A 27,725-nucleotide genomic window follows, 5' to 3' on the forward strand; every position below is an offset into this window, starting at 1 on the left:
AAAACGCCCCTATTAAAATCTGATCGGTGCCCCTTTTCTTTCAACAAATGCACATTTCCCTTTATTATTATATAGTGCCCCTTTTTCATTCTCATATAAGTGACTCTATTCATTTATGGTCAGTGCCCCTTTTCTCCTCTAGCTGATTAACAATAATACGTACCCCTTTTCCTTTCTAAATAGGAACCTATCCCGTTCATAAATGCCCATTTTCACTTCTTATAAATGCCCCTATCAAAATCTGATGGGTGCCTCTTTTCCGTCGATAAATGCCCATTTTGCCATTCTCATAAGTGCCATCTTCATCCCTGCATGGTGAGTGCCTTTTTTTTTTGAGGTGTAAGAATTAGTGCCCCGTTTTCACCTCTGATAATTAGCCTTTTAACTTTGACACATGCTCCTTTTCTTTTCTGATAAGTGTCCCTTTTTCCTCTCATCATTAAACGTGCCCCTAATTTCAAGCGGTAAAGAGCAATATCCCCCAAAGCTCGCTTGCTCCGCTCTTCCGCATTTATAGATGTTATAATTATGTTACCTAGCTATCAAAGGTCTTTTTAGTCTTACGTTATGAGAATGTGCTTTAACCCCATCAGGATTGGGTTTTTCCTCTTATAAGTTGTAATTTTTTGCACTGCGACCTCACAACTCTTAACAATTTTCGTCGCTCGCTTTGCTCACTTGCAAATGAATTTTCAGACCATCACACCCAACTGCAAAGTATGATGCTTAAAGAGAAACAAATATTGAAATCATCCCTGATAATGTAATTACAATATAGGGTATATATATATATATATATATACCAATGTCTAAACAATGGTATATTTTCGCCATCCCTACATTATGCTACTTGGTGGTGATGCAGATTTTGTCCTGACACCCCCCCCCCCAAAAAAAAAAAAAAACGGTTTTGAGCCCTGGGAGGTATAGGGTACGCCGCTAGCTTGTGCTCTATTATGTAAACTATCTTTTAATCTTGTTAACGTAATATTGAAGACAATTTAAACTTTTTTTTAGCTGAAGAAAAGATTACTAAGAAATGTATTTCTCCAAACGTAGCATACCTATTCATATACCAGCTGTAAGAAATCTTAGCGAGTCGAAGCAAGACTAAAATTATATCATTGTGTTGTGTAAATTATAAATTATACTCAGTGTCAGTTTTTATCTGAATTTAAGTGCATCAACCAAAATTCAAGCTTGAAGATGTTGAAAGTATTGAAAGTAAGTATAATATGTTGATGTATTTACTTGACGATTGTAAGATGCTTGCAAAATGTACCTGAATTTGACAAATCTTCCAACATTTTGTATAAATCAGTCCCACCTGCTGAAATTCATGCACCGACGGTTATTCAGTTTCTCATAGAAGATCTAAGGAATCGTTTATATCTTGAGAGTTGGGCATCATGATGTTGTAAAGCATGCATAATGCAGCCATTTTACTTCCAGATATTTTATTTTAACAATGAGGATAATGTTATAGTATGATTTATGGATTAAAACGAGTGGATCTTTGTCAAGTTTGTGTTTTACTTTTAGAGCTAGTCTGGCCTCCAGACAGACATAGATCTAATCGTTAACTATTCGCTATTTCGTAATTTATAATCCAACTGTTTTTTTTAATGAATACATTATATGATTATACCATGTCAGGGCGCGACAAACCCGCTTGCCCGACGTCCCGGGGCAACCAAATTGAGCCGTCGGGCAAGTAAATCAAATTATCACTTGCCCGATTCGGGCAAGTGATACTTTTACAGTAATTTCCTAGTGTCCAAGAACTCTACCATTCACCCGTCAACTTCTTACCCGTCGTCAAAATCCAGAAGCAAAAAAGCGATCGTTCCGATTTCGAAAAAACTTCACAGACAGCTAGCCAGCTCAGCTAGCTCAGCGCGCATGCAACAGTGACACTTCAAGCCATGAATGCCGCTCCGCCTCCACGCACGGCCGGCCGTGAGCTAGCTAGAGACAGCTAGCGCGATCGTACCAGCTGCGAGCTTATTCGCGCTCTCTCTCTCTAGCTCTGCAGGCCGCACCGCGCCGACAGGCCTTTGCTATTCTCTGATTGCCGATTGGTTGAATCACGCCAAATATGACGTCATTATTCTAGGGAAATGAACACGTGCGAATCGGAATGGAATAAACAACAGGGATTTTCTAGTAAGTACAAAAAGTCAAATGTTTGATATTTATTCATAATGACTGTTAATGATTGTGAACATATTATTTAAAACTCGCTGCTCATATAAATCAGATGAATGTTTTTGTCTCGTTTTCAATTTATTACTGCGGTCTCAAGATCCGACCGAGCGAGTCATTTTGATAATAGTATCGAGACCCCCAGAATATAAGCCGTTGTTGTTTTGTTTTCATGGTTTTAGCGACGTTGTTTAGTCTAGTTTTCGCATACTTATCCGAGATTTATCGTAAAATATCTTCAATATTATTATTTAGTAAGAATTTACAAATTTTGGCATGATATTTATAGCAGTGAATGATGAAATAAAAATGTCCGTACTTTATTTAAAATAGTTGATTACCCATTATTTACATGACGTTTCTTGATGGAAGAGTTGACCCAAATTATTAACAGCTGAAAATTAGCCTACGTTTCCAAATGACAGCGGCTTGCACAGACACACATGTGATGTTGCACCATGGTACATGTGGCTACCATTAATGACATGTTTGTATCATATTTTTTTACAACAGGGTCATTATGCTTTTTTACATGACTGAATATTAAAAACTTAAACCTGCTTGAACCATTCTACCTTGCCGAGATTCATGTGAATCTGATTATTTATGGAGAATCAATAAAATGCGTTTTTTAAACCTTCAACCATCCTTTGTTGACCATTTTCTTTGACATATTAGGTTATTATTCAGTACAGTTACACTGTACATGTATGTGCATTAATTTGCTATCTAAAACACTAACTTATCATTACGAGATAATAAATGCTTTAACCTCGAGTCCTTTTTCGCTTTAAAGTTTTGGGCAAGTGGAAATATTGTTTGGGCAAGTAAATTGAAAACCCACTTGCCCGACAGGGCAAGTGGTGAAAAAAATTCTTGTAGCACCCTGCATGTCTGCTTGCTTCATTAGCATCATCTTTTGTTGTTGTTGTTGGTTTCCCTGAGAGGACAAATTTGTATTCCATCTCCCATCTCCACCCCATCCCCATCAGTTGGATTATGACCAGTGAAATAATTTATGCTGACAGCCTGTGGAGAATCTACACAAATTGCGGACAAATTATGCAACGTAGATTTTCTTTTTCTTTCTTTCTTCTCCTTTTATTTTGGTGAATGTGAATACATTTTGGCGTAAATATTCACAACCCGAATAAAACATCAACAACAGATCTCTTTTTTTTTCCCCACGGTCAGTTGAACTTTAACAAAATGGCTCAAAATGTGCACTGGTAACTATATTATAATACCATGCATTATTTTTTTTGAAAAGCATTGAAATAAATAACTTTCTGTTTAATTTTATAGAACAGATTCAACAGAACTACCTCGTCAGAAACCATTCACCATACATTGTAGAGGTCATCTTAAAACGGGATCATGTATAGGTTTTAATTTCCTCTTTTATTCATATGTTTTGTAATGTTATTTTAAATTGATGATTATATCTATTCTCTGTTTGGGCAGCAATTACCTTCTGTGAGCAGTAAATTGGGAGGCATTTGTCACAGGAGTCTTCACAATGGAGCTAAACTTCATACACCACTAGTGCCCATTGTCATTGAACAAACGGTAAGTTTGGCTGTTCTATTTGATATTAAAGAATTAAAGGATGAATAGTCACAAAAAGTAACCCCAAATTGCGTATATTCTATGAATTATTTTAATGAAATTGCCATAATTATTCTTTCTAAATCTCTTTGATTTCACAAAAATTGTGAAAGATCAAAAGAATGAAAGAATGAAGTTTTGATTTGGAAAGGGCTATCTGTCTCTGAGAATACAAACTAGTGGGATATGTGCCCACCTGTCCCTCTTTGGGGGGGGGGGGGGGACTGAGTAAATGTAGTTTTGATATAGTGTAAATAAAAATTATATTTTCAATGCTTGCAAAGAATTCATAATTCCTATACTGGTACTTTGATAATTTCTGTCTTTAAGTTAACTCAGCTCAGTGTCATTCTTATCTTTGTTTTAATGTTTGGAAATTATGACAAAGATATTGTCTGTAAAAGGTAATACAAAGTTTTGGGAAATTTTGAAAATTGGGTGGATAGTGATTCTTACCATTTTTATATATTTGGATGCACCTGTGGATGTATAAAAAGCACTAGAAAAGTTAGCCTCTAAAACACTTCTGCTTTCGAGAAAAATTGAATATAAAAATTTACCGGTGCTCCCGGTAAATTGTGACAAATTTGTAATAGCGCCTACAGCCGTACAATGGTAGCTGCAACCATAAAAATCTCTGAATATGTATTTGTGATATATAATTCCAAACGGGAATGGCTAATTGGTCGATTTTAGTCAAGAAACATTGTTTTAAAGCTTAATTAATATCTTGACCTTGAGAGGGAGCTATACAACATAAAGAGTTTATTATTTAAAATGTCATAACTTTAGACTCGATTTCAACCGCGACAACGATCACTGAATATTGTAAAATCGCATATGCTTCCAATAAGTTCATTTGAACCAAATTCATGACCCCATACCAAAACTTTGTATTACCTTTAATGAATTTAGCTAGTGCTCATTGCTATATAACTATATGTCAGGTTTTTCTTTACTCATCTTGCACCTAATGAATTAAGCCAGTGTTCATTACTGACGGGTGCTATGGTTTAGTTTGTCTTAATTTATTATCTGGTTTTTGTTATACAATTTTACTTGTTTATCGTACAGGGAACCCCACTTACAAGCTTAAGCTTCTCTCGGGTTCCCTAACTATTTTTTTTTGTATGTCCAACATGTTCTGTATTATGTCCTTCGAACATTGTTTGTGTTTCTGAATATTGTTTTAAAAAAATGGTTGAACCAATGAATGAAATGAAATATAGGTTTTTCTCAAATAATTGTTATGATTTATCAGGGAAGAGGAGAGCGAGCTTATGACATCTACTCCAGACTACTCAAGGAGCGTATCATCTGCCTTATGGGACCTGTAAGTAACCACTCTCAAAACTATACCTCCATGTGTGGAAGGTCCCTAACCTTCATACATGCACTTCTTAAATCCTGTCTGCCATGGGCGTAAATCCTTACGTAATACCTATTGTTCAGGGGGGATGATCTATTCATTCATTCCCCCCCTGATCAATAGGTATTATGTAAGGATTTACGCCCATGCTGTCTGCACTAGTTTGACCAGGAGGGATTAGACCTCCAAGCGTGGTCACTGACAGGTCACAGGTGGTTATCTCATTAACTCAGCTCTCAATTAACATAAGAAAAATGGGACCATGGGGGACCAACCAAGCATATACTGCATCCATTTTTGTTCCATGACTGCCTTGCCTTGCCTTGCAAATCTATAAAATTTACAACACGTTGAGAATTAAAAATCATTGCTTTCAATAAAAACTGGTCATTTAAAAAAAAAATTGACAATATTCTCTCCCATGTATATTGATTTCAGAGACATTGCATTTTATTCTATCATTGTAGCAATAAAAGAAAATATAATTGTTGCCATTTTGAAAAACAATATGTGGTCAATATAGCCCCACAAATAAATCCTGTCCTACAAGGGTTAAAGGTAAAGACCAGTATTGGAAATGCCCCAATTTCAAAAAATGAAATGGAAGCTCTTATTACCAATCATGTGAAAGAATATGTTTTGACTAATACATGATGATAAAAAATTTGCCGGGAAACCGCCTATAATAAATATATTTGGTAAATTAGTTTATCTACATGGTCTGTGAGAGATATACGCACGTGTCGCGCACATGTGCGTATAGTCCCATATACATCTTTCTGTGTACAGTGCTTGTAACTTTACGAAGACTGGGCCATATTTCTTATCATTTTGATGATTCCAAAACCTTGCAGTACACACCAATACTTATATGCAAGATGATCAACCTTTCCTGATCGATTCCACAACGTTTCTTTCACAATGCAATCGCTTGACCATAACTGGTCTTTACCTTTAATGTGGAACTACATTTTTTGTAAGGAACTAATTGGTATACCTTTCAGTTGTGTGGACTTTTAGCCAGTGCTCAAGCTTCCATCAAAATTCTTTGTCTGTACATTTACATGTACCTATATATCTGTATAATGAGAAACAAAAGGGCGTATAAACTCAAATGCCTAATACAGAGTCAACCCTCAGCATTTACCTCATGCAATATTGTAACTAGGGGGCTTGCATTTTTAGAGCTAGAAAGAGGGATGGAAAAAGTAAATTATCATCTACATCAAGAGTTTGAAATGAGTGTTACATACATGTATGAAATGGAAAACCTATATATTTGTAGTATTATCATATTATATTATATCATTGTTAAAGATATTGTTCCTTTTTCATTCTAATTCCTTTGAAATCTTATGGTACTTTGATTTCTACTTTTAATAGGTAAACGACACGGTATCTAGTGTGGTGATAGCACAGTTATTATTCTTGCAGTCAGAGAGTAACAAGAAACCAATCCACATGTACATCAACAGTCCAGGTATAACAATTTGGCTTTAATACGTACCCCAATAATTCCATAATCATTACATTTACGGCAAGCTACATACATCCTGTAGATGTGAATGAAACTATGCTCCTATGATGTTATCTTAAATTATAAATATGTTGCTGAAGTAGTTGCCGTATTATTCCTTCCATGTTAGATTTACAAGTATATGATTTTAACAGGTGATTAAGTGATAGCTGGGCCCCGTCTTATAAAGAGTTTAATTTAACAAACGCGACTTATTGATATCAATCGCAACTATGTACGTAAGAGATAGGTGACTGCAAACTTGCGATCGATATCCAATCGCAACTCTTAATAAGACGGGGCCCAAGTCTTGGTATCAATGAAACTGTGGCATTTGTCCTACCTCCTATTGACATTGTAGACCAGGGGAGGGTTTCACAAAGACTAAGATCAACTTTAAGTTCAACTTAACTATGGCAGGCCTTTAATTTCACTAGTTCCTCTAACCATTCTTTGCATTGGTTTCTCAAGGGACGTACAAATCGTGGTCACAAATTCTACAGAATTTACCTTTTTTGATAGTTCATTATTGAAGGAAAAAATGTTATCTAAAGATCATAATTGAGAGACCAATGGTGAGAGCAACTAGTGGCATGAATGGTCTGCCATAGTTAAGTCCAACTTAAAGTCGATCTTAGTCTTTGTAAAACACCCCCAGGCTTGTACGGATGGACTCTCTGATGTTTCTTTGCTTTTTTCTTACAGGAGGATCAGTAACAGCCGGCCTTGGTATCTATGATAGCATGCAGTATGTTCTACCTCCTATAGCTACATGGTGTGTAGGACAGGCCTGTAGTATGGGATCTTTACTTCTCACCGCGGGTGCACCAGGGATGAGACACAGTCTACCTAACTCAAGAATCATGGTTCATCAGCCGTCGGGTCAGGCTGTGGTAAGTTACGCTCTCATCAATCACAGTAATTAGTTCATTTATGATGGATTTTTCGACTTAATGCGACCATCATTATTGGTCAAACACTTTTTGAGCATCAAGTAATGCCTGGCTGGAATGCTCCCCAGGGAGTGAAGATTTTGCACACAGTGTGTGCGGGAAAGTATTGAATCCAATGACCGGGGTAACAGTATATCTGTAAAGCATTTAGGGACATTTGTATTTAATAAGTGGAATATTATTATCATTAATTTATTTTAAAAAAATATTAATTACTCATACTCCCCTTATGTGCTTTGCAATATACACAGTTTGTGATTTAAACATCCATGCACACATAATTTTTTCATCTTTGCTTTGTTTTTTTTTTAGGGTCAAGCAACAGATATTCAGATTCAAGCAGAAGAGATCATTAAGCTGAAGAAACAGATCAACAAACTCTATGTGAAGCATACAGGACAAACTTTAGATGTTATAGGCAAGTAGTACAATCTTCACACTAAAAGTAGACTCATCTCATCATCATGTTACACTTTGCTATTTAATAAGTGACTTATTGAACAATGAGTTCAAGTTCAAGTTCAATTTATTTCTCTACAAATGCAAAACATAGGGAGCTACATAAAATAAAATACATACATACAATACAATAATAGACCATGTACATCATATATAAAACGACTCCAGTTGGAGCAATGTATGTTTTAAAAAGAAAACAATTAGCAAATGTGGAAGGGGTAGTCAAAAATCAAAAATGATTTGTCGAGTACTACCCCCATGATTGTACTGGAGACAAATAGCAAAGCAAACTGATCACCGATACAGAATTTGATACAAATGATGAAGCTTCCTTTTTTTGTGAGAATGAGAAATGATTAAATAAAGGGGCACGTTCCCGCCAGTGTAGTTATCGGAACATGCCATCTCATGATCTGCGTAAGAGCCGTATTCTGTTGGTGTCAATAAGCAGCTATAGCACCGTCCGCCAGCACGGGCATATTTTGAACGCCCTCTGGAATAGGGGGAACATGCCCCTTTAATATACATCAGAATTAATTGTCTGAAATGTTACACCAGAGAGCTTGTGCAGGTAGAACCCCCAAATGATATAAATGTGGCCTCTCACATGACATCATCTTGTATTATCAATTAAAAGTCGCAGAGTAATTCAAAATGGCACAACATGTATGTGATATCTCTGTGATAAGTGGATGTGCAAGTTAAATATCAAACGTGCCAAAATGACAAGACCAATTCCATCTCTTTCACTTTAAAATGTACCATCGAGCAGTTGTTTTTTACGTTGTCTCTTTATAATCTTTCCTTCATCTAGAACAAGCCATGGAGAGGGATCATTTCATGAGTCCACAGGAGGCATTACAGTTTGGTCTAATCGACAAGGTCCTAGACCACCCACCACACATCGGGGAGAACAACCAGCAGAGTAACCCTGCAGCAGAGTCCTAGCGCATAGACCAGGCCTGGCATAGACCAACATTTGAAAAGAACTGGAATTTCCGGAACTCTGAAGGAACTTTGTGAGAGTATGATCTAAAGGTTCTGTTGGCAGAGGGACCTTGTATTGATTTTGAAATGGCAACACGCAGAGATGTTATCGGTTCACCTTCATGGATCTAACTGCGATTATCTGGGTATTATCTACATGTACAGTACATCACAATGGATCTTCTGTGTGGCTAAAGAGCAAATGAAAATTATTAAATTGTCTGTTTGGAGCCAAAAGTGTACTATGTAAAATGATACAAGGTAACACTACTCTGGCTCTGAATAAACAATATATTATGCTAATATTGTCAAGCAAGTCGTCCATTCCATGGCATTGCATTACATGTGTTGCTATGTCGGACAAGTATCAGGTAAAGGACTCTATGTTTTTGCATAGATCATAGCATTGATATAGAAGGTCAACCAATGTTTGCGTGTGTGCACTGTGTTGGACATTGTCCAATTTCATCCACAGAAATAAGATGTTATATAATCCTAAATAAGTATTAAACCCCATTTGAGAAGTTTACCGGTAAGTGTAGACATAAAAGCCTAGCTTTTGATTCACTAAAAAGAGGGGAATCTGAGTGTTGATGACAGTTCCATTTTAAATTGGTATGTGATTTTTCAATAGATTTTCCCAATTTGTTTTAAATCTTGTCAACCAATGTAGGAGTAAACTTTCCAATTAACTAATTTGAAGTGTATATATACAGTTCATTTCATTTATTTCACTCTCTTTTAAAAACATCAAAAGTATATACATGTTTGTTCATTATCAACGTAAGATAAAAGGAAGTGGGGAATCATGAAAGCCAAAATTGGCTTGATGAAAACGATCCCAAATAAATACATAGCACAAACAAGATATAAATTTATTTGATTGATAATTGAAATTGATACCACATACATTTTGTATTATTGACACAAGCAATGACTGGCTCAGTATTCTACAGGTTCAGTCAACGTCCTTGGATCGTCAAGCCAGCGTAATCTTCATGTTCTTGTACTGTGTATCATATTAATCTAAATTTTTACTTTATTTCAAATTATGAGTTTAAAGAAAGTTTTATTCCAATAAAATGTCAATAGAAATAAAACAATGTGTTTTTATGTTTATATTCCTGAAAAGAGAAGTGGCAATGCTGTTTTCATGCAGACTACTTAATAAATAGTATGTAATGAGATGAGATAAGATTGGTTATACATCACTCATAATTTGAATATAATCCTGGGTATTGAGGTTTCAGTGACACAAAGACGCGACTCCTTATTTTGCCAAAATGAGTATTTGATATCAAATGTTCAGAAAAATGTGGGCTTTCCAGGAAACACATAGGCTCAACTCCACTCAACACCCCATTTAAAGTCAATGGTTAGTGAAACATAGACTTAATTCCCTAAGGCCCAAGTGCTCAGTGACACATAAACCACTTTTTCTCAAATTGGCCAAAATGGAGTTACGTCTTTGTGTCACTGACCCCTCGATTTCTCAACTTCCTCTTCTTTGTCTATTCCTATCTCACATGCTTTCCATCTCTGGTGGCAGTGGTGGCATATCATTACAGTACAGTTTGTCTATTGAGAGCCAGAGAGGTTCAACTACTCTAGTAGAACCGATGCGTCTCTGGCTTTCAAGGGATCCGGTAACTTTGTCTTAGATCCTTTTAAAAATTCCTTGATTTAGCTCATGCCGCATTGATAATTATAAACCTTAAGGTCAGTCAGGAAACCCATGACTTTAACAAGCCGAATGCCTGTCTGATTATCAAGATATTTATGATTAAAAATCAAAATCAAATTTTGCGTTTGCCAAACGGTTTTCATTACACTACAGTCTATTAGGGAAAACGAGTATGGTAAAACCAGTCACTCAAAGGTTTCTACTTTTCTGAGGCACTTCTTGATCATTTTGAAGCGCGATCTTTTTAGGGCTTCAATAAAACACCATATCACGGATACTGCAACACGTAGGGTCGTGCATCTCAGATTTAACATTGTTAAACGATCCCTTTAAGCAGACAAATACCGGTATTTAACTGCTGAAAACAAAGTCATTATATAGACGACTTAATGTTATGATATACATGTACAGTCAAACCTGTCTACAGTGACCGCCTAAGGGAAACACACTAAATGGCCTTTGTAGACAGGTTCCTTTAGTACATGTTTCAAGGAGAAACCATTTTCAAGGGAAACAAAAAATTTGGTCTTTGTAGACAGGTGGTTACTATAGCAGGTTTGCCAGCTTAAATTTGAGAGTAAAGTTATTTTTTATGTTACATAATGCATCTTGTTCCTCTCTATGATTTCATTTCTTATGAACCCAGAAGTGCTTGATATCATATTTTTAAAAGTGCACTTAATTCTGGTTCTGTATAATTGTTATTCCTTTTTCTTAAAATCAATCAAAGGCCTTTTGGTTCACGACAGACAACAATCACTGTGATATATAATCAAGGGATTGGAACCCCCCTTTTTTTACCATTTTGAAGGACACTTGTGCATTATCAAGAAAACACATATTGCAGGTTACAAGGGGGGTCAAAGATCTGCTCCATAGCAGCATTACATTTTGATACAGTATCCAAATTAAAAAACACTCCAGTGTCATGAACATCGATGATCACCAAAGTACCTTTATTTGATATTTCAATCTGGAAAAAGATATGTATTAGAGATCATTTTCCAAGGATTCCATTACATAGTGTACACATTTCCATGTGTGGAAGGAACATCCCAGAATAGTGCTCTTCAGTTATAAAACGAGTTTATTATTTAAAAAATACTAAGATTTGTTTTGTTGTTACGGCCATTGTTGAAAAATCTACCATTATTGACCAAAATAGAGTGAAACCTGTCTACAAGGGCCCAGAGACGAGAAAAGTGGTCTTTATAGTACATGTTTCAATGAGAAACCATTATCAAGGGAAACAAAAGAGTGGTCTTTCTATACAGGTGGTCACTAAAGCAGGTTTGACTGTGTATCAAGAATAGATGAATGATGTAGTTTGAAATGTACATTTTCTCTTTTCAAAAGAAATGTGGCATGTAAAATGAATTTTATTAAATAAAAAAAGGAAACAGTATTGTTTGCATACTAGATAGAAGAAATTTATTCATTTCACACACAAGCATTTGTAAGTACTTGCAAAGAAAAATGTACTGCATGCCAAGCATAGTTAATAGAAACTGTTAATTAAAAAAAAATACAGCAATTTGAGAAGTACTGCAAATCATGAATCATATAAATATCATTCTTATAATACATTACACACATAGTTTGTTTAAATGCATTTCTAGTGTTCAGATATTGTCATCTACATCTTTGCATAATTATAGTTACTATCGTTTTTACAACACTAGCATGCAATTACGTCATCACATTCATGACATTATTAAGTTGAAAAGATAATCATTGATAATGATAATATGGTGCATCTTGAGTCATGCTCCTGTCTGTCATGCTGTGACTCTGGGCTCTCTAGTATTCAAGCAGCCAGTATTTATAAACATGTAGTGTTTCAGTATTCTGGGTATCTATCTTCACCTGGGTACAGGGTGGCAAAAGTGGATTGATGTCTTTCTATCGGGTATTTAGGGTATTTAGAGCCTAGCTGGAATTATTTAAATATTTTGTTTACAGGAAAAATATGTATTATTTACACTGTCTTTGTATGGAAATGACTGGAAACATAATAAAACAAGTACAATTTAAGCGGTAAAAAAAAAAGTAAAGGAATTCACTTGAACTGAAGAGTCATTATTCATAGTACTTAGCTTAGTTTGCTTTGATGTGGAATGTCACACTAAAGTGCTGAACAATTGAGAAAATTAATGTTCTTTTAATACGTAATGAACTGAAAAAACAGAAAGAAATGTCACAATGCAACTTTCAATTTTGTATGCTGAACAACATAAATGTGTGACAAAAATAGTGAATTTTCATCACTCTTCACAAAGAAATATCAAATTAGATGTACATACACTACATTCTCCCAGTCATTTTTCAAACTTCATTAGAAGAATTGGTACATAAATTAACAAGATATTGATTGGGAGAGTTTGGCCAACTCGGTTCGAGTTGGGCACGATATGGCAAGTAGAGCTTTCTTGGGTATTAAAGAACAGAACTGACACCAAGTTGGCCAAACTCTGTGTATACCGTAAATGGGTATTAAATTCTGTGTCTACTAAGACAAGCATTTCAAATATTTGATACAAAAATGTTGTACATTAAGGGGATCTATATCTATTAATTGAAATCTGTTTCAATCATCTTGTAACAAAAATACCAATTTACATACCTATACACAAGCTCCGTCAACTATAATATAATAGTATATAATGATAATGATTGGATATTACCTCTCCCAAGAGATACAAGACCCGTATTCTACTCAATTTTAAACTCAATGCTGGCCTGAGTTTCACAAAGAAATTGGAGGTCTAAGAATTCCTTTGTCAATACTCGGGGTTTAGCTCGATTAGTAGAATACAGATGCTGCCTAGTACATGTATTACTAACCTACAGCAGAGCTAGCTAACATACAGTATATGGCACTCAGCAGGGTCATGCAGCAGAAAGACCTTTTTTTTTAATGCAGTCTTCAACCCGTATTGTGGCACCAAAGTTTTAAACATGTATCAACAATAACATTTCACGAGATAATTTTTCAATCAAAGAAGTAGCACTTTTGTATCGTTTACATTGATAAAATTTCGCTCCAAGATACCATGATTTTACTATTTTTAAAGCCACTTTAATTTTGCAAAAGAAAGTAAAGCTTTTTTGTGCCCAAAACACATTTGATGAACTGTCAAATGGTGGGCATTTGAAATTGCATATGGCCGTGTAAGGGTTTTCTTTTGAACTAGGTGTAACATATACATGAACTTTTTGTGCCTAGCATTGAAAAGTAGAAGAGTAAGAAAGTCTAAATATGATAGGCAAGAGGAGTTTGTCAAGAATCGAAATGGGATGTTTCTCAATACTGCAGGGTATTTGACAATAATAATATAAGGAAAATATGACAGGAAAAGGAAGGAAACTGTAAAAATGTAAGATGTATAGGGAAATTAAGAGACAACAGAAGAGAGAACGATCAATGAGATGAAGAGGTGATAAACGGTCTTTACATGCATTACAAAAGATTATTCCTGACGGGGCGAGCTAGGGCTTGTTACGTTGGAATCCTGTCTCTGAGGTAGGCCAAGAGTGCGACGGTTCCCTTGTTGAGGATGGCAGGACGTGGGTTCCTAAATCGGTTACCAGCAAGCAGAAGAGACCTGATCGGAAGAAAGAAAAGCAAGACAGAAAATAAAGGACTGGAAATGAGTATCGGTATAAAAAAGAGCAACTATTGTAAATCTGGCGAGTTATTTCATGCCTCTTCATCAAATTTAGTGCTAGAGGTATGAGTATTGGTATAAGAAAGAGCAACTATTGTAAATCTGGTGAGTTATTTCATGCCTCTTCATCAAATTTAGTGCTAGAGGTATTGGCAAGACCTTTTAAGTGGTTTAATTTGGCAATTTTCAAAAGGCTTAGCTTGTATTCAAACACATAAAGGTAGCAAGGGTGGATGAGGGTGGATAACTCAGACGCATTTGATACAAATCATGACCCCGACCCCTCCCCTTACTATCTGGGTTCACTGTATACATTGATTTCCCTGGGGAAAGTAACCCTTTAACGCTTGGGAGTAAAATAAACTCTAATGACACTGTTCTGTACATGCAAGGCTGATGACCAAGAGAAGTGTTTTTATACCAGTCATATCCAGTTGCCTACCTGGTCGTATCATTGCATTATACATGTATAGGTGCTCACCTGAGACTGGTAAATGTTCCCAGCTCTGGAGGAACCTCTCCAATGTCATTATTCTGGAGATCCAATGAAGATATCTTGGTGAGGCGTTTGAAACCAGTCAAGTCGATGTCCCCTATCTGGTTGCCGTTAGCTAAGAGGGTCTCGAGGTTGGTCCAAGTAAAGACGACATCAGGGACTTTGGTGAAGCGGTTGTAAGAGATGACGAGTTCACGCATCATAGACATTGTCTCAAATTCAGATGGAATGCTGCTAAGTCCATTGCTCCTGTGAGATACAAACATAAACACAATAAACAAAAGATTTTTTTTTTTTTTAACATGAATTTCTCATTAGGAAAGAAAACAATGTGTTTTGTAACCAGTGAAAGTAAACACTTCATAAAATGAACAATGGAAAGCGAACAAATAATATTCAATCTTTCACTTGCAACATTATCATGTTTGATAACGTTTATTTTTTATATTAAAAAGAAAATTTCTATGAAGATGAATCAGAACTTAAGAATAAAACCTGAATGTGAACATATATATATATATAAACTACGTAGTTTTCAACTAAATGACTTTCATAAAGTATTAAAAGGGAGTAGGGAGAGGTACATAAATACAGACATGGCAAAGATGGATGCAAAAAAAGAAGACCATGAACAGAGGACAGTGCACAGACTGGGAAGAGAAGAGAGAAGACACAGAAAAGAGAGAGAGAGAGAGAGATAAAGGTCAAGGGTCAAACACAAAAGAAAAATATATTTCATATACAGTTAATAACTAAATTATCCAACCCTTAACAATTTTGTAATTTTTTAGGGATGTGAACAATGATTTGTCCCGATTATTGTTTCTTGAGAAAGTGACATATGAAAGCTTTCATCTAGAAGTATTTGACAAAGGCCCTAATTCAACCTGTGCACCTTTCATTCTTGAGTTATAAAGAAGAAGAAAACAATTTACAAGGGATATGAATAATTCAGTTGTTAACTGTTAGTATAAATGAAGACTTCGGGAAGCATGCAGAGTAGGAGAAGGGCAACAAGAAAAAGACTGGGGAGTGTTTCACAAATACTAAGATCATCTTTAAGTTGGACTAACTATGGCAGGCCGTTCATGCCACTGTTTTCTCTCACCATTTACTGGCATTGGTCTCTCAAGGGACGTACAAATCATGGTCACAAATCTACAGAATTTACATTTTTTGATACTTCGGCATTATTGAAGGAAATTGAGAGACCTATGGTGAGAGCAACTAGTGGCATAAATGGCCTGCCACAGTTAAGTCCAACTTAAAGTCGGTCTTAGTCTTTGTGAAACACCCCCATGATCAGTGAAAGCCACAAAGACCTTACCCTAGATCAAGTCTTGTGATATTAACCATCATCTGCATCTCAGTAGGAAGGGTTGGTATCTTGTTAACACTCAGATTCACATCCACCGCAGTCTTATGAAGTAAGATCAAACTGAAAGGGGAAAAAAGGTTTGTTTATTAGGCCATACCTAAATACCTGAATTTATTCATGATGTGATTCAGAATTGTATTTAAAATTCTTGCTATGTATATATACATTGTAACCTTCTTGTTATGTTTTGTGCTGTAAGCCGGAGGACCGTACCTGCTCAAAGACTTTTTCTATAGAGTCTTGATGCCCTTCTGGCTTTCAGCACACGACACCCATGTTTTTTGTCTTATGTTTTACATATTACATGTTACACCAATGGAAAACAAATTTCTGTATTTTATATGGACAATAAAACCTTGAATCTTGAATCTTGAATCTTGTATGTAACAATGTTTATTTATACTTCATATCAGTCTTATGAAGGGAGATCAAACTAAAACAGTACAAATATAAACTACAAATTAGGTCAGCTTCATACAGTGTATAAATGAAACATTTTGTACTGGGAAATAAAAATCACATTGTGGTAGAAGTACTTGTTCTGCAAAGGTTCCTTCTCTCCCTTGCTGGTAAATTGGAAGTGTCAAAATTATGTGGAAAATAGCATTTAAAAAAAGATAATACACAATGTAAATGTACATTACCATTGGTCAAGGCTGTCTTTAAAATGCAACATAAAATTAAGAACTAAATTATTCATACCCTTACCAAGTTTTGTAATTCTTTTAAGTATGTGAAAATATGATTTGTCCCAATTTATGTTTCTTGTGAATGTAAAATATCAAAGCTTCCATCTAAAAGTATTCCATAAAGGCCCTAATTCAACAAAAAACACAAAAAACATAGGATTTACAAGGGGTATGTATAATTTAGTTGTTAACTGGATGTTCTTTTTTTTTTAGGAATAATAAATAAACTTATTTAACCAATAATTATCAGGTCATACTACAATGTCCTTATTATATTACTCACTTTGCTGGGACTTCTGTCAGCATGTTTTTGCTGAAGTTGACAGCCGTGACTCCACTTTCCTTGGCAGGTTCCCACAGAGAGACTGGTATAGTTCCTGACTTCTTATTGCTAAGAATAACAGAACAAACGCAATCAGATTAAAAAAAATGATAACCACTCTCACTAGTGAACATGAAAAGACACTGAAAGTTAACAGGTTTAAAGTTAGGTACTGTATTAAATACAATTTGCTCATGATCTAAGATACATAGATTATTATTCATATGTTTTGATCGACTATTTATGGGTTACACATGTACTTTCGATTGAAACAATCATTCAAGATGATAAAGCTGAAGATTTGCAACTGATACAAAATGCTAATACAGTCAAACCTGCTTTAGTGACGACCTGTCTGAAAAGACCACATTTTTCCCCCTTGAAAATGGTTTCTCATTGAAACATGTACTAAAGGAACCCGTCTTCAAAGACCACTTTTTGTGTTTCCCTTGGGCGGTCGCTATAGATAGGTTTGACTGTACTGTCTATATAAACACATCAGTGTCTCACAGTCTAATACTATCACCTCACCTGTAGTCCAATGTCTTGCCAGCCACTGCATCAGTCCTGCCTATGACACTGGATGGATCAGAAGCGGAGGAACTATCAGGAGTATCCTCTGGAGTCTCCTCGATACGACTCCTCAAGTACTTCATCAGCTCCACAGTACCTCTCTGTAATATGAAAGTAGGTATTAAGTTACTAGCAACCATTTACCAATAGTGCACTAGGAAAGCTCCTCCTCCTCCCCCTCCCCCTCCCTCCCTCCCTCCCTCCCTCCCTCTCTCCCTCCCTCCCTCCCTCCCTCCTCCCTCCCTCCCCCTCCCCCTCCCCCTCCCCCCTCCCCCTCCCTCCCCCCCTCCCCCTCCCCCTCCTCCTCAAAAAGTAAAAGCGGTTTCAAAAAGATAAAATGGTTCTGTATGCCAGTAATGTATCCAATATCCAAATTTAAATAATAAAACACATTTATTATGATATTTTTTAACAAACTTGCATAAATAGGCATTATTAATGCTAATAAATGAATTACAAGAAAGACTCAATTAATGTTCTACAAAATCAAAGAAAGACTGTGATTGTGACTTACATTGACGATGTCTCTCCTGATACCACGCATGGGATTCCCATCAACAACCATAGCCTTTAGTGATCTTAGATTACCAAGCTTGTAGGGCAGGCTGAAAGATTAAATATATATCAAAAATACAATTTAGATTGGTCATGTGTGATTCCTAGAGGAACTGTGTGATTCATATCAAGCAAAATATGTTTGGCATGGGATAATTTTTATATCACTCATTAAACAGGGGTGATAGTGAGCACTAAAAAAAAAAGGGGGGGGGGGTTTCCCTCAACCACACCCCTTTGAGTAAAAAAAAGAAAAGAAGAGGATTCGGGGGGGGGGGGGGGGGGGGAATGGCATCTAATGTAACAACATTCCCACCCTTTTGAGTAAGAAAAATTGGGAAATAATAGGGGAAAATAGGGAAGAATAGAGAAAAAAAAGAAGAAAAAAAAAGAGGGAAATCAATTTCAATCAGGTTTTTATCAGGCCCGATTAAAAAAGAACACAAACATTGATGTTTCTGACATGCTAGAGACACACACATCTCTAGGTTCAGATTTGATCATACATGTAGTAGGGAAAGAATGGTCGACAAACAATTATGACATTCTTACTTTAGTTATCAACTTGTACATAAACAACCTATTATTGAACCACTTGAATTTTTACCAACAAAACTCTAAAGCTCCAAAACTCTAAAGAAGAAATGGTAATTGTATGAGATAGGAAATCTAAACATATCTTCCTGATTTAGCCTCTAAATAATGATAAGACTTCTAACAACCGGGATATTGGTGCATGGAACTCTCCCAGTCAGAATAAAAGCTGAATCGGCTTCAAATCGTGGACAATCACACTACTGGTCTGACATCACTACAATCCCGAGCCGACTTAGATTTTCCTCTCCCAAGGAAGCATCAAATACCTTGAAGTTATGATTTTCTTTATCATAACAATTCAGATTCTCTGTCATCAATAAATATTTGAATGCTATTGCAAATTTTCAAAAATTGGATCATAGTGGATTATGTAGTGTGCGGTAGGCTTATAAAAGGCATCAGCAAATGAACAAAAATCACTTCTGATATTAAAAGTGGTAGCATCTATTGTAAATCTATGAAACTAGTTCAACATTAAAAATTTGACAAAGTCAAATCAAATACAACAAAATGTGACATATAATACAAGACTGATGTTTGAAAGAAGAGATAAGAATGACTACCTTGAAACATTATTGTTGGCAATATTGAATCTGGTGAGAGTGGTAACCTGTATCATCTCTTCAGGGATGATGCTTATCTTGTTATCTCTCAGATCTAGTACATTGAGAGAGGATAGAGACTGGAGCAACTCAACACTCAGCTCGGTGATATTGTTATTTCCTGCATGGAGTTCCTGATAGAAATAAAGGAGAAGAGTGAAAGCATTTATTCTCATTACATTTATTGATTACGATTATTCCTTACCATTCATCAACAATCCAGCCAAAAGAATGTTTTTCTGACATGAATTTTGCCTGGTCTTATTTTTAAATCCTCAATGATATATATCAATGTTGTATCATCAAGTTTAGAAGTACAAATGTACCTTATATTTTTTCATGTACTGTAGGTCCTTTTCATACTAACAAATACAAAAAATATCAGAAAATTTGCAACATGAAATTCATGACGATTGCGACATTTCTCAATGTTTAAATGTCATTACTTTGCTACAAGAAACTTGCAAATCTGGACCGTTCAACAAAATTCTAGAAAGATTTAGGGGCCTGTAACATAAACTTACAATTAATCATGTGTGAAAAATTAATAGTCTCCTCTAATTAATCAAATCTTTACAATGCTTCATTAAGTTGAATCAACTCAATTCTTGTTCATTTGCTTACTTTTTTTGGTCATAAATTGAACTCTCTTTTCTTTTTTCTCCATCTCCCTCTCTTCCACTTTTCACTCTTTCTTTCTTCTTTCTTCTCAATTCACTGTCAAACCGATTATCACCATTTTATAATTTATAAATATTATTATTTTTTTTTTTTTGTACTTTAAGTTATTTCTGAATTTTTAAATCAACTGTTTTTAATGCATTTTTATATGATGTGAGCAATGTAACTTATTACTGAATTTTTAATTCTACTGTTTTTAATGCATTTTTATATGATACATTGTGAACCAATTATTGTTAATCTTTGGACTTTTTATTTGGTATATTAGAAATAAAACCAAAATTGAATTGAATTGAATTGAATTGAAAACTTGCAGCCACTTCTATGTCAACAAAAGATACATTTTATTGTAAAAACCACAATCAATAGGAGCAAGAAGGGAGATACAATTATCAACTTAAAGTCATTTTTATTTTACGGGCTCCTGGGGGTGTACTTTTTCACAAAGATCCTAAATTGAACTTATCTCTAAGTTGGACTTAAAAATTATGGAAAGCCGCTAGCATCTATACAAATATTTAGTAAAAGTTATATAAATAGGCATAACATTTCGATTCAAATCATTCATATTTTCTATTATCAAGGAGATTTCATGTCCTTGATGAGGAATTTATAAAAAGTTTGAAATACTTGAATATTTGTTTTTGAATATATTTTATTTTAAGGCTACAAATGGCTCTCCATAATTTTTAAGTCCAACTTAGAGTTAAGTTTGACTTAGGATCTTTGTGAAACACCCCCCAGGTGTGTTAAATTTATCATTTAAAGGACATTCTGCAGTAATGTCTGTGTGCACCTTAGCTGCGCTGGGCCAGTTGGTCATGTATCCACCATGCACAATGCCTGAAATTACTGTAATTGTGCATAGTAAATACAGAATCAGCTGGCAGCTAAGGTGCACACAAACATTACTGCTGAACATCCCTAACAGCTCTCTGAATTGCGGAGTGGAATACCTTTAAATCTTTGCATTTAGTGAAAGGAGGCAGTGATGTAATTCTGTTGAACTTGATATGGATCTGTTCTAGTCCTGACATGAAACCCATCTCAAGGGGTAGTGAAGGCAGTCTGTTGCTACTCAGTTCTAGCATCCGAACTCCTGAAATGAAAACCATAGTTTGTTTGTTTGTTTGATCGATTTTACTTCTGCATTCAAATAAGAAATACAAGGTTATACACTTTTACATAAGTATTACATACATAGCAAATCATGTCTGATAATATTATACAATAACCATATACAAAGCATACAAGTATACAAGCATACAGTCTAACAGATATTTGTCTATATTATTCATTGAACTAAAGAGATAAATTCAGAACGCAGGAGACCGCCAGTGATAGTGATGTGAAGCAACAGTTTCAATGAACTGGTGCGATCATGTTATTGAAATGGGTCAATAGTTTCATGTTGACTCTATTTGTTATGCACTAAACATTGAATAATAATAATAGCAGTCAAAATAATGCTACATTTATATTTCACTCGTATGCTATCCATCCCTTGGGGGAAGTTAAAGGCGCATAGTATTATTACACTGGCTTTTGCTTAGCTGCCCTGAGATGCTGAAAGCAATAACAATACTAAGTATTGGTACAGTTGTTGCTTAATGATAATAATAATAATACTCAGTTCTTTTATAGCGCATAACACATTACAGGATAGCATGTCCCTATGCGCTTCAAATAGAAGGGAAAGAATTACAAGAAAAAGTCATACAAATTAGAAAATCCACTTAGCAAAGAAGTACATGTAGTGTTGGATGCTGAGTTCATGGGTGTACACTTTTAACATTGAATAAATACGTTTTAAGAGAAACCTTAAACTTGTTTAAATTATTGTGATTTCTCATGGAATCTGGAAGTGAATTCCATAAAACTGAGGAAAAGTGTAAAAGAACGTTCACCGTATGTTTTTGTTAAGGTGGGAGGGACAATGAATAATGATTTTGAGCTTGATCTTAAAGTATGAGTAGGCCGATATAATGATTAGAGTACAGCTTGTAAATACTCAATGTTTGCAAATGTTTAAGAAATATGTTACAGTGAAATACTTCAGCATGAAAAATATGGTTTGTCAAGGCAGCTGAGCCTTTAAAACATAAAGTGTTCAGATGTGACCCATGTTCTGAAAACATTGATAAGTTCCCAGAATTAACTGTTATCAACAGATTCCAAGTTTTCCTATGATTGCAACACAGTTAGTTTACACTGTTGAATACAAAGTTATACTAATCTATGTCGAGCACTGAAGTGTTCTGTGACAAAAGTACTAAATTGAAGAGAAAGGTAAAGGAATACTCTATAAGGAAATGTGGATATTGGGCCATCTAAAGTTGGCTTTCAATTACTATCTCCTTACCTTTGAGGTTACCGATGGTTGTCGGAATAAATTCTAGTTGATTCTCTGATGCGTTAAGACTCCTCAATTTACGCAGACTCCCAATGGATTCTGGCAACTCACTCAACTGGTTGTTCGATACATCCTGAATTCAGAGTAAGGTTAAAGAACAGTCATATCAAATTTAGTGACATTAAATAGATGCTACAGCTAGGCATACTCATTCACAGTAAAACCTCTAGTTTGCAATTTTAAAAAACACGACCTCCTCCTCCTCTTGCCATTTAACTAAAATTACTAAAGTATATAACTCGTGATGATGCTTTATAGGGAGTTAAGAGGTATATGGAATGTTATGAACAAAAGAAAAGATTCTCAAACAACTGGAATAAGAAACAGCCCTCTAGTCTATGAAGTTGCCAATACAGTGCAAAAACAAAAAAAATGCTGAAACTCTATTATTTTTACACAGGAATGTTTTACCGGTAGTTTAAAAGTAAAGACCAGTTTTGGAAACGCCCCCCCTCTCAAAAAATGAAATGGAAGCTCTTATGAAAGAATATGTTTTGACTAAATATGTGATACAAATTATGCTGGGAGACCGCCTACTAATTGATATATTTGGTAAATTATTATATCTATCTGGACGGGATAGATATCACGCACGTGTCGCGTAGTCCCATATACATTCTTTCTGTGTACAGTGCTTGTAACTTTACCAAGACTGGGCCAAATTTCTTATCACTTTGATGATTCCAGAACCTTGCAGTACACACCAATACTTATATGCTAGATGATCAACCTTTTCTGATCGATTCCACAACGTTTCTTTCACAATGCAATTGCATGACCAGAACTCGTCTTTACCTTTAAGGTCAAATACTGGGCATTTCACTGATACTTACTAAATTCTCCAGATGGTTGAGTTCACCAAGGCCATCTTGCAGGACACTGATCTTATTGTGCTGGACGTGGAGGAAGAGAAGATCGTGGAGTTGGGATAACTCGGATGGAAGCTCTGTTAAGCAGTTATGACTAGAGGAAAAGAGCGGGAAACAAATCAATAGTATCACATCTTGTGAGCATTCTCACAGGTCACATTTTTCAGGTAACATCTATGCCCATCCTATTTAAGAGGTGTGACTAATCTGAATCCATTGTAAATGTTTGTGAAAGTTCTGTTTGTTTTATCATTTATTTGTTGTGTTGTTTTGTTAATTTTTTTCTTTCTATAGTAAACCCTGACCTACTAAAACATTATATCTGTCAGTGTCATAGAAATGTAAACTCAACAAAAAGCAATTAATTGAAATATTGAATACATGTACATGTAGTTCCATTCCAATGATTACATTAATATTCTATTTCACTTCAATGTGGTTGGATGTATTTTTATTATTAATAGTGGAACACCTATTATGAAGATATTCCAGGATCTGTGGATTGTGACATGATTAACCAATCAAGCTATAACTTCCTGTGGTTTTTCACTGGTTTGTGACATGATTAACCAATCAAGCCATAACTTCCTGTGGTCTGATGATGCATCATGATCAACTGCCAAGATATTTATCCAATGATAAGTACAGCAGTAAAGAGCATAGTAAAGATGATCTAATGAAAGATCCACAATGCATGTACAATGACAGAATACATTGATTTGTCAGGAAAAGAAGAATACATTAAATGACTTAAATTAAAATGCAAGTACATGTACATACATGGTGTATGGACGATTATTAATAGACTGGTTGACATAGGGTGCGCATTTCTTCTAGATTTTAAACAGTTTAAATTACTAGCTGTAGCACCCCCTCCCCCCCCCCCCAAAAAAAAAAAAAAACAAAAAAAAACATTATAATAAAGATTTATTATTAATTAATAATTAATGTTTACCATATTCTTACCTGATATTCAATCGTTGCAAATTACGAAGTTCTCCAATCGCAGTTGGCAGGGAATTTAACTTATTGTCATGGACCTATAAAATGTAAACATAGTCGATATAGAACCATATTTAAATTTATCTAAAATTATTAATTTCAAACATCTTTTGAAATTTGAATTTTAGTATAAAGTTACAAACTTCTTAAAATGTGGTTTCAAGTTGCTTTATTGTTGCAAAATACTATACTGTCACTTTAGATTTCAACTATAGAAATAGTAACATCAATAGAATTTGTATAGATGTAGTGCCTATTCTTTATGAAAACGATTTTTTTTAAAAATAATAAAAAATAAAAAAATTGATGCCATCCCTAGGTCAGCAATGGAGCATTGTTTGTTCAATGTTTGCATAGTACTTCAGAATGGAATATATATTGAGAATGAAACCATCTTTGAAAAGGCAGCTTACATCAAGCACAGTAAGGGCAGGCAGTAGTTGGATATCATTTGAGAGTTGTTCTAGTTTGTTTGAAGCCAGAATAAGCTTGACCAATTCATTCTGATCCCACCATCTTTCATCCTGGTTGTCCAGTGATACATTCTTAGATTCAGGCGGGACATCAGTGTTGATATTCCATACTGACTGAGGAACTGTATGAAATTTGAAGAAAAAGAAGAAGAAGAAAAAAAAGGGGGAAAAGGATGAACTTCAAACGATTTGGGGTATTCTATTGTAGATATCTGGACTTAACTACCAGCCACTGCAATTACTGCCCCAACAGTTGCTGCTTTCCAGATGACCGCCCTCCCTATCATCAGAGGGTTGGAACCTCATGTAGGTTCCAGAATGCTGTAAACCATACAGCAGCATGATTTTTTACTTGCACGTCAAATACTGTATAAAGAAATTGTACACCCTTTTGTTGTCTGCACCTTCACCTGCTGTCACAACACATCCCATCCCAGTATAGCTTGGAAAAGCTGCTTCAGGGATTACCTCATCAAGTAGAGCTATATTTCGAACAGAACATTGTACTTTAGCATGAATGTAAGCATTTTATCTTCCCATCTGTATTCTATTTATTTGTATCCCTCTATCATCAAAGCCCATTTTATTCTTTCCATCCCATTCCGTCACGTTTCATAACCTTACCTTCTCTCATGCTATGTTCACTCTCCCAACTTTAGTGTCTTTTGTTCCTTCTTTCATGTTCATCCCATGGTTTGGGAGATTGTTCTTTCCAGTGTGATTGGTTAATCCATTATTCAGTATTCATAGCAGTTCATTTATATGCACAGAAATCTATTGTACCTCCTTTCATTTACAAGCTCTGTTATTTGAATATTTATTATTTACAGTTGTGATATTAATGTACACATAAATATAGTTCTAGATATGCAAAATAAACCCCTGATCTGAGCTGAGGTTGCAAGCATCTCAGGCAGTTCCACACAGGCAAGCATGGAGCAGAGATGTATGTTTCTTGTTCTCTGCAAGAAAAGGAGTGCAATATTTTCCAGTACTATTGAACTCGTTTTCAGTGCGCAGTAGTCCGCATAGAGGTTAGAGCGCCTAATAGTGCGTGTGCATGGGCCTATTCTTGCGCAGCACTATGCGTAAATGGGTATAGAGTTAAGTGCGCTTACTATATATCTACAGCTATGTGTGCGCACTAAATTAAGCCTTATTAAACTTGAGATTTATTTGTCAGCCATAAACTGTCACAAAACAATCCTGAATGAATTCTTTTTACATCAAATAACAAGGATCTAGGAGTTTCGTCATATAGATCTAAAACACATGATGCATGTTTTCATTCGTTTATTATACGATCTATCCGCCCTCGTTGATGCTGTGTATATTTATCAATAGATACACACCGCCTCAACTTGAGTGCGGATAGATCGTATAATGAACTCAAGCGCATGCATCATTTGTTTATTGATATTCTAATTCAAAATTTTATTTTCAATCATAATCATGAGAGTTGAGACACAATTAAAACACTCAATTAAACTGTCACTGAACTGTGAACAGTTTACACTAAATCAACCTAGATCTAGATCTAGATCTACTTCGAGTTCAACATAATTCCAAGCTTAATATCAATACTACATATTCATCACAAATTACTCTCATTTAACATAGACTATTTATGCCAAAACCGAATAGTCTAGAGAGCGAACGAGATCAAGATTTGATAAAGTAAACACAAATTAAATCAAACATGTATTTCAACACCCGGGACTACAGTGAGAAAAACTGTGACTTTACCAGTTGTGAGTGAACGGTTTGATAAATTCAATTGTCCACTTGAACGTGCTTGTTTGAGGATGACAACTGAAACTCCTTTCCCGTCATCTTCCTTATTATTGTTGCCGGCTCTCTGGAACCCAGCTTTAGGGTTGAAGGGCTGTCTTCCACCACGTCGAGACATTTTAATAAAAAAAATGTAACTGTCAGTGTCGGCATTCAGCTCTAGTGCTCAGCTCAGCAACCAACTTTGAAATGAGGTGCACGATAATTGTTACGCAATATATGCACCGTATGTGTGTATGACGTGGAGGCGTGAGTCACCCCGAGCGGTAAGGGTACCTAGATCGGAAAGGGGTAGCAGCAGGACCTGGGCGAATGAGACTTCATTGGAGTTTTGTGGAATGTGGTGAAAAGGGGGCGTGGTCACGAGAGAGAAAGTGAATGATGTTCTTAATTCTTTCCCGATCCTTCTATTCTTTCGTTACTTTCTTTCCTTTGATTTTGTCTTGAATTCTCACCTAGAGTCCCTTTTGCCTTTCCTCTCTCTATTTATTCATTCTATCCCTCTTTTTTCTTTCTTCCTTTCATTCATTCTTTTCACTAATTACTCTACATCTTTCAATAAATTATATTTCTTTCTGTCTTTCCTCTCTTCATTTCTTTCATTCCTCAATCTTTTCCTCAGTGAATCTTTCCTTTCATTCCTTCGTTTCATTCCTTTTTTTTTTAACTGCAGAAAAATGATTTCTCCTTCCAGACTAATTGTAAACTTCTTTTTGCATTCAACCCTTTTCAAAACTCTTTTATGGGGAACAATTCTTTAAATACTGCTTTTGACCAACTCCTACATTTTTCTTCGTTCAAATAGCATCATTAACAATGTTACACAGTAAACCTT

The 27,725-nt window shown here is 35.4% G+C and overlaps 2 protein-coding genes across 2 annotated transcripts; one reads left to right on the forward strand and one right to left on the reverse strand.

The window, feature by feature from the left end:
- Positions 1–1,094: 1,094 nt before the first annotated feature.
- On the forward strand, positions 1,095–10,197 carry LOC581816 (ATP-dependent Clp protease proteolytic subunit, mitochondrial). Its single transcript, XM_781799.5, has 7 exons — positions 1,095–1,224; positions 3,670–3,774; positions 5,075–5,146; positions 6,566–6,662; positions 7,404–7,591; positions 7,964–8,069; positions 8,925–10,197. The coding sequence occupies exons 1-7, from the start codon at positions 1,207–1,209 to the stop codon at positions 9,056–9,058; spliced, it is 720 nt and encodes a 239-aa protein (XP_786892.3). The 5' UTR covers positions 1,095–1,206; the 3' UTR covers positions 9,059–10,197.
- A 1,989-nt stretch (positions 10,198–12,186) lies between these two features.
- LOC592421 (leucine-rich repeat-containing protein 40) lies at positions 12,187–27,032 on the reverse strand. The gene is made up of 13 exons (XM_030996121.1): positions 26,846–27,032; positions 25,040–25,221; positions 24,591–24,664; positions 23,589–23,718; positions 22,705–22,828; positions 21,299–21,441; positions 19,623–19,795; positions 18,422–18,512; positions 17,866–18,008; positions 17,296–17,403; positions 16,273–16,383; positions 14,931–15,194; positions 12,187–14,386 (listed from the first exon to the last, which is right to left on the reverse strand). Exons 1-13 carry the CDS (start codon positions 27,006–27,008, stop codon positions 14,281–14,283), a joined length of 1,812 nt encoding a protein of 603 aa, XP_030851981.1. The 5' UTR covers positions 27,009–27,032; the 3' UTR covers positions 12,187–14,280.
- Positions 27,033–27,725: the final 693 nt, after the last annotated feature.

The sequence above is a fragment of the Strongylocentrotus purpuratus genome, unplaced genomic scaffold (assembly GCF_000002235.5).
Source record: "Strongylocentrotus purpuratus isolate Spur 01 unplaced genomic scaffold, Spur_5.0 spur5_scaffold_3, whole genome shotgun sequence".
NCBI classification, from domain to species: domain Eukaryota; kingdom Metazoa; phylum Echinodermata; class Echinoidea; order Camarodonta; family Strongylocentrotidae; genus Strongylocentrotus; species Strongylocentrotus purpuratus.

What these genes read in the sequence shown, in the direction of transcription:
- LOC592421 (XM_030996121.1), bottom strand. Translation starts at nt 27,008, where the DNA reads ATGTCTCGACGTGGTGGAAGACAGCCCTTCAACCCTAAAGCTGGGTTC. An exon ending in TTGCAACGATTGAATATCAG is followed by an intron (nt 23,719 to 24,590) that starts GTAAGAATATGG and finishes CTTTTCCTCTAG; the next exon opens with TCATAACTGCTTAACAGAGC. An exon ending in TCAGGAGAGACATCGTCAAT is followed by an intron (nt 18,009 to 18,421) that starts GTAAGTCACAAT and finishes TTCATATTACAG; the next exon opens with AGAGGTACTGTGGAGCTGAT.
- LOC581816 (XM_781799.5), top strand. An exon ending in CCATTGTCATTGAACAAACG is followed by an intron (nt 3,775 to 5,074) that starts GTAAGTTTGGCT and finishes ATGATTTATCAG; the next exon opens with GGAAGAGGAGAGCGAGCTTA. An exon ending in CATGTACATCAACAGTCCAG is followed by an intron (nt 6,663 to 7,403) that starts GTATAACAATTT and finishes TTTTTCTTACAG; the next exon opens with GAGGATCAGTAACAGCCGGC.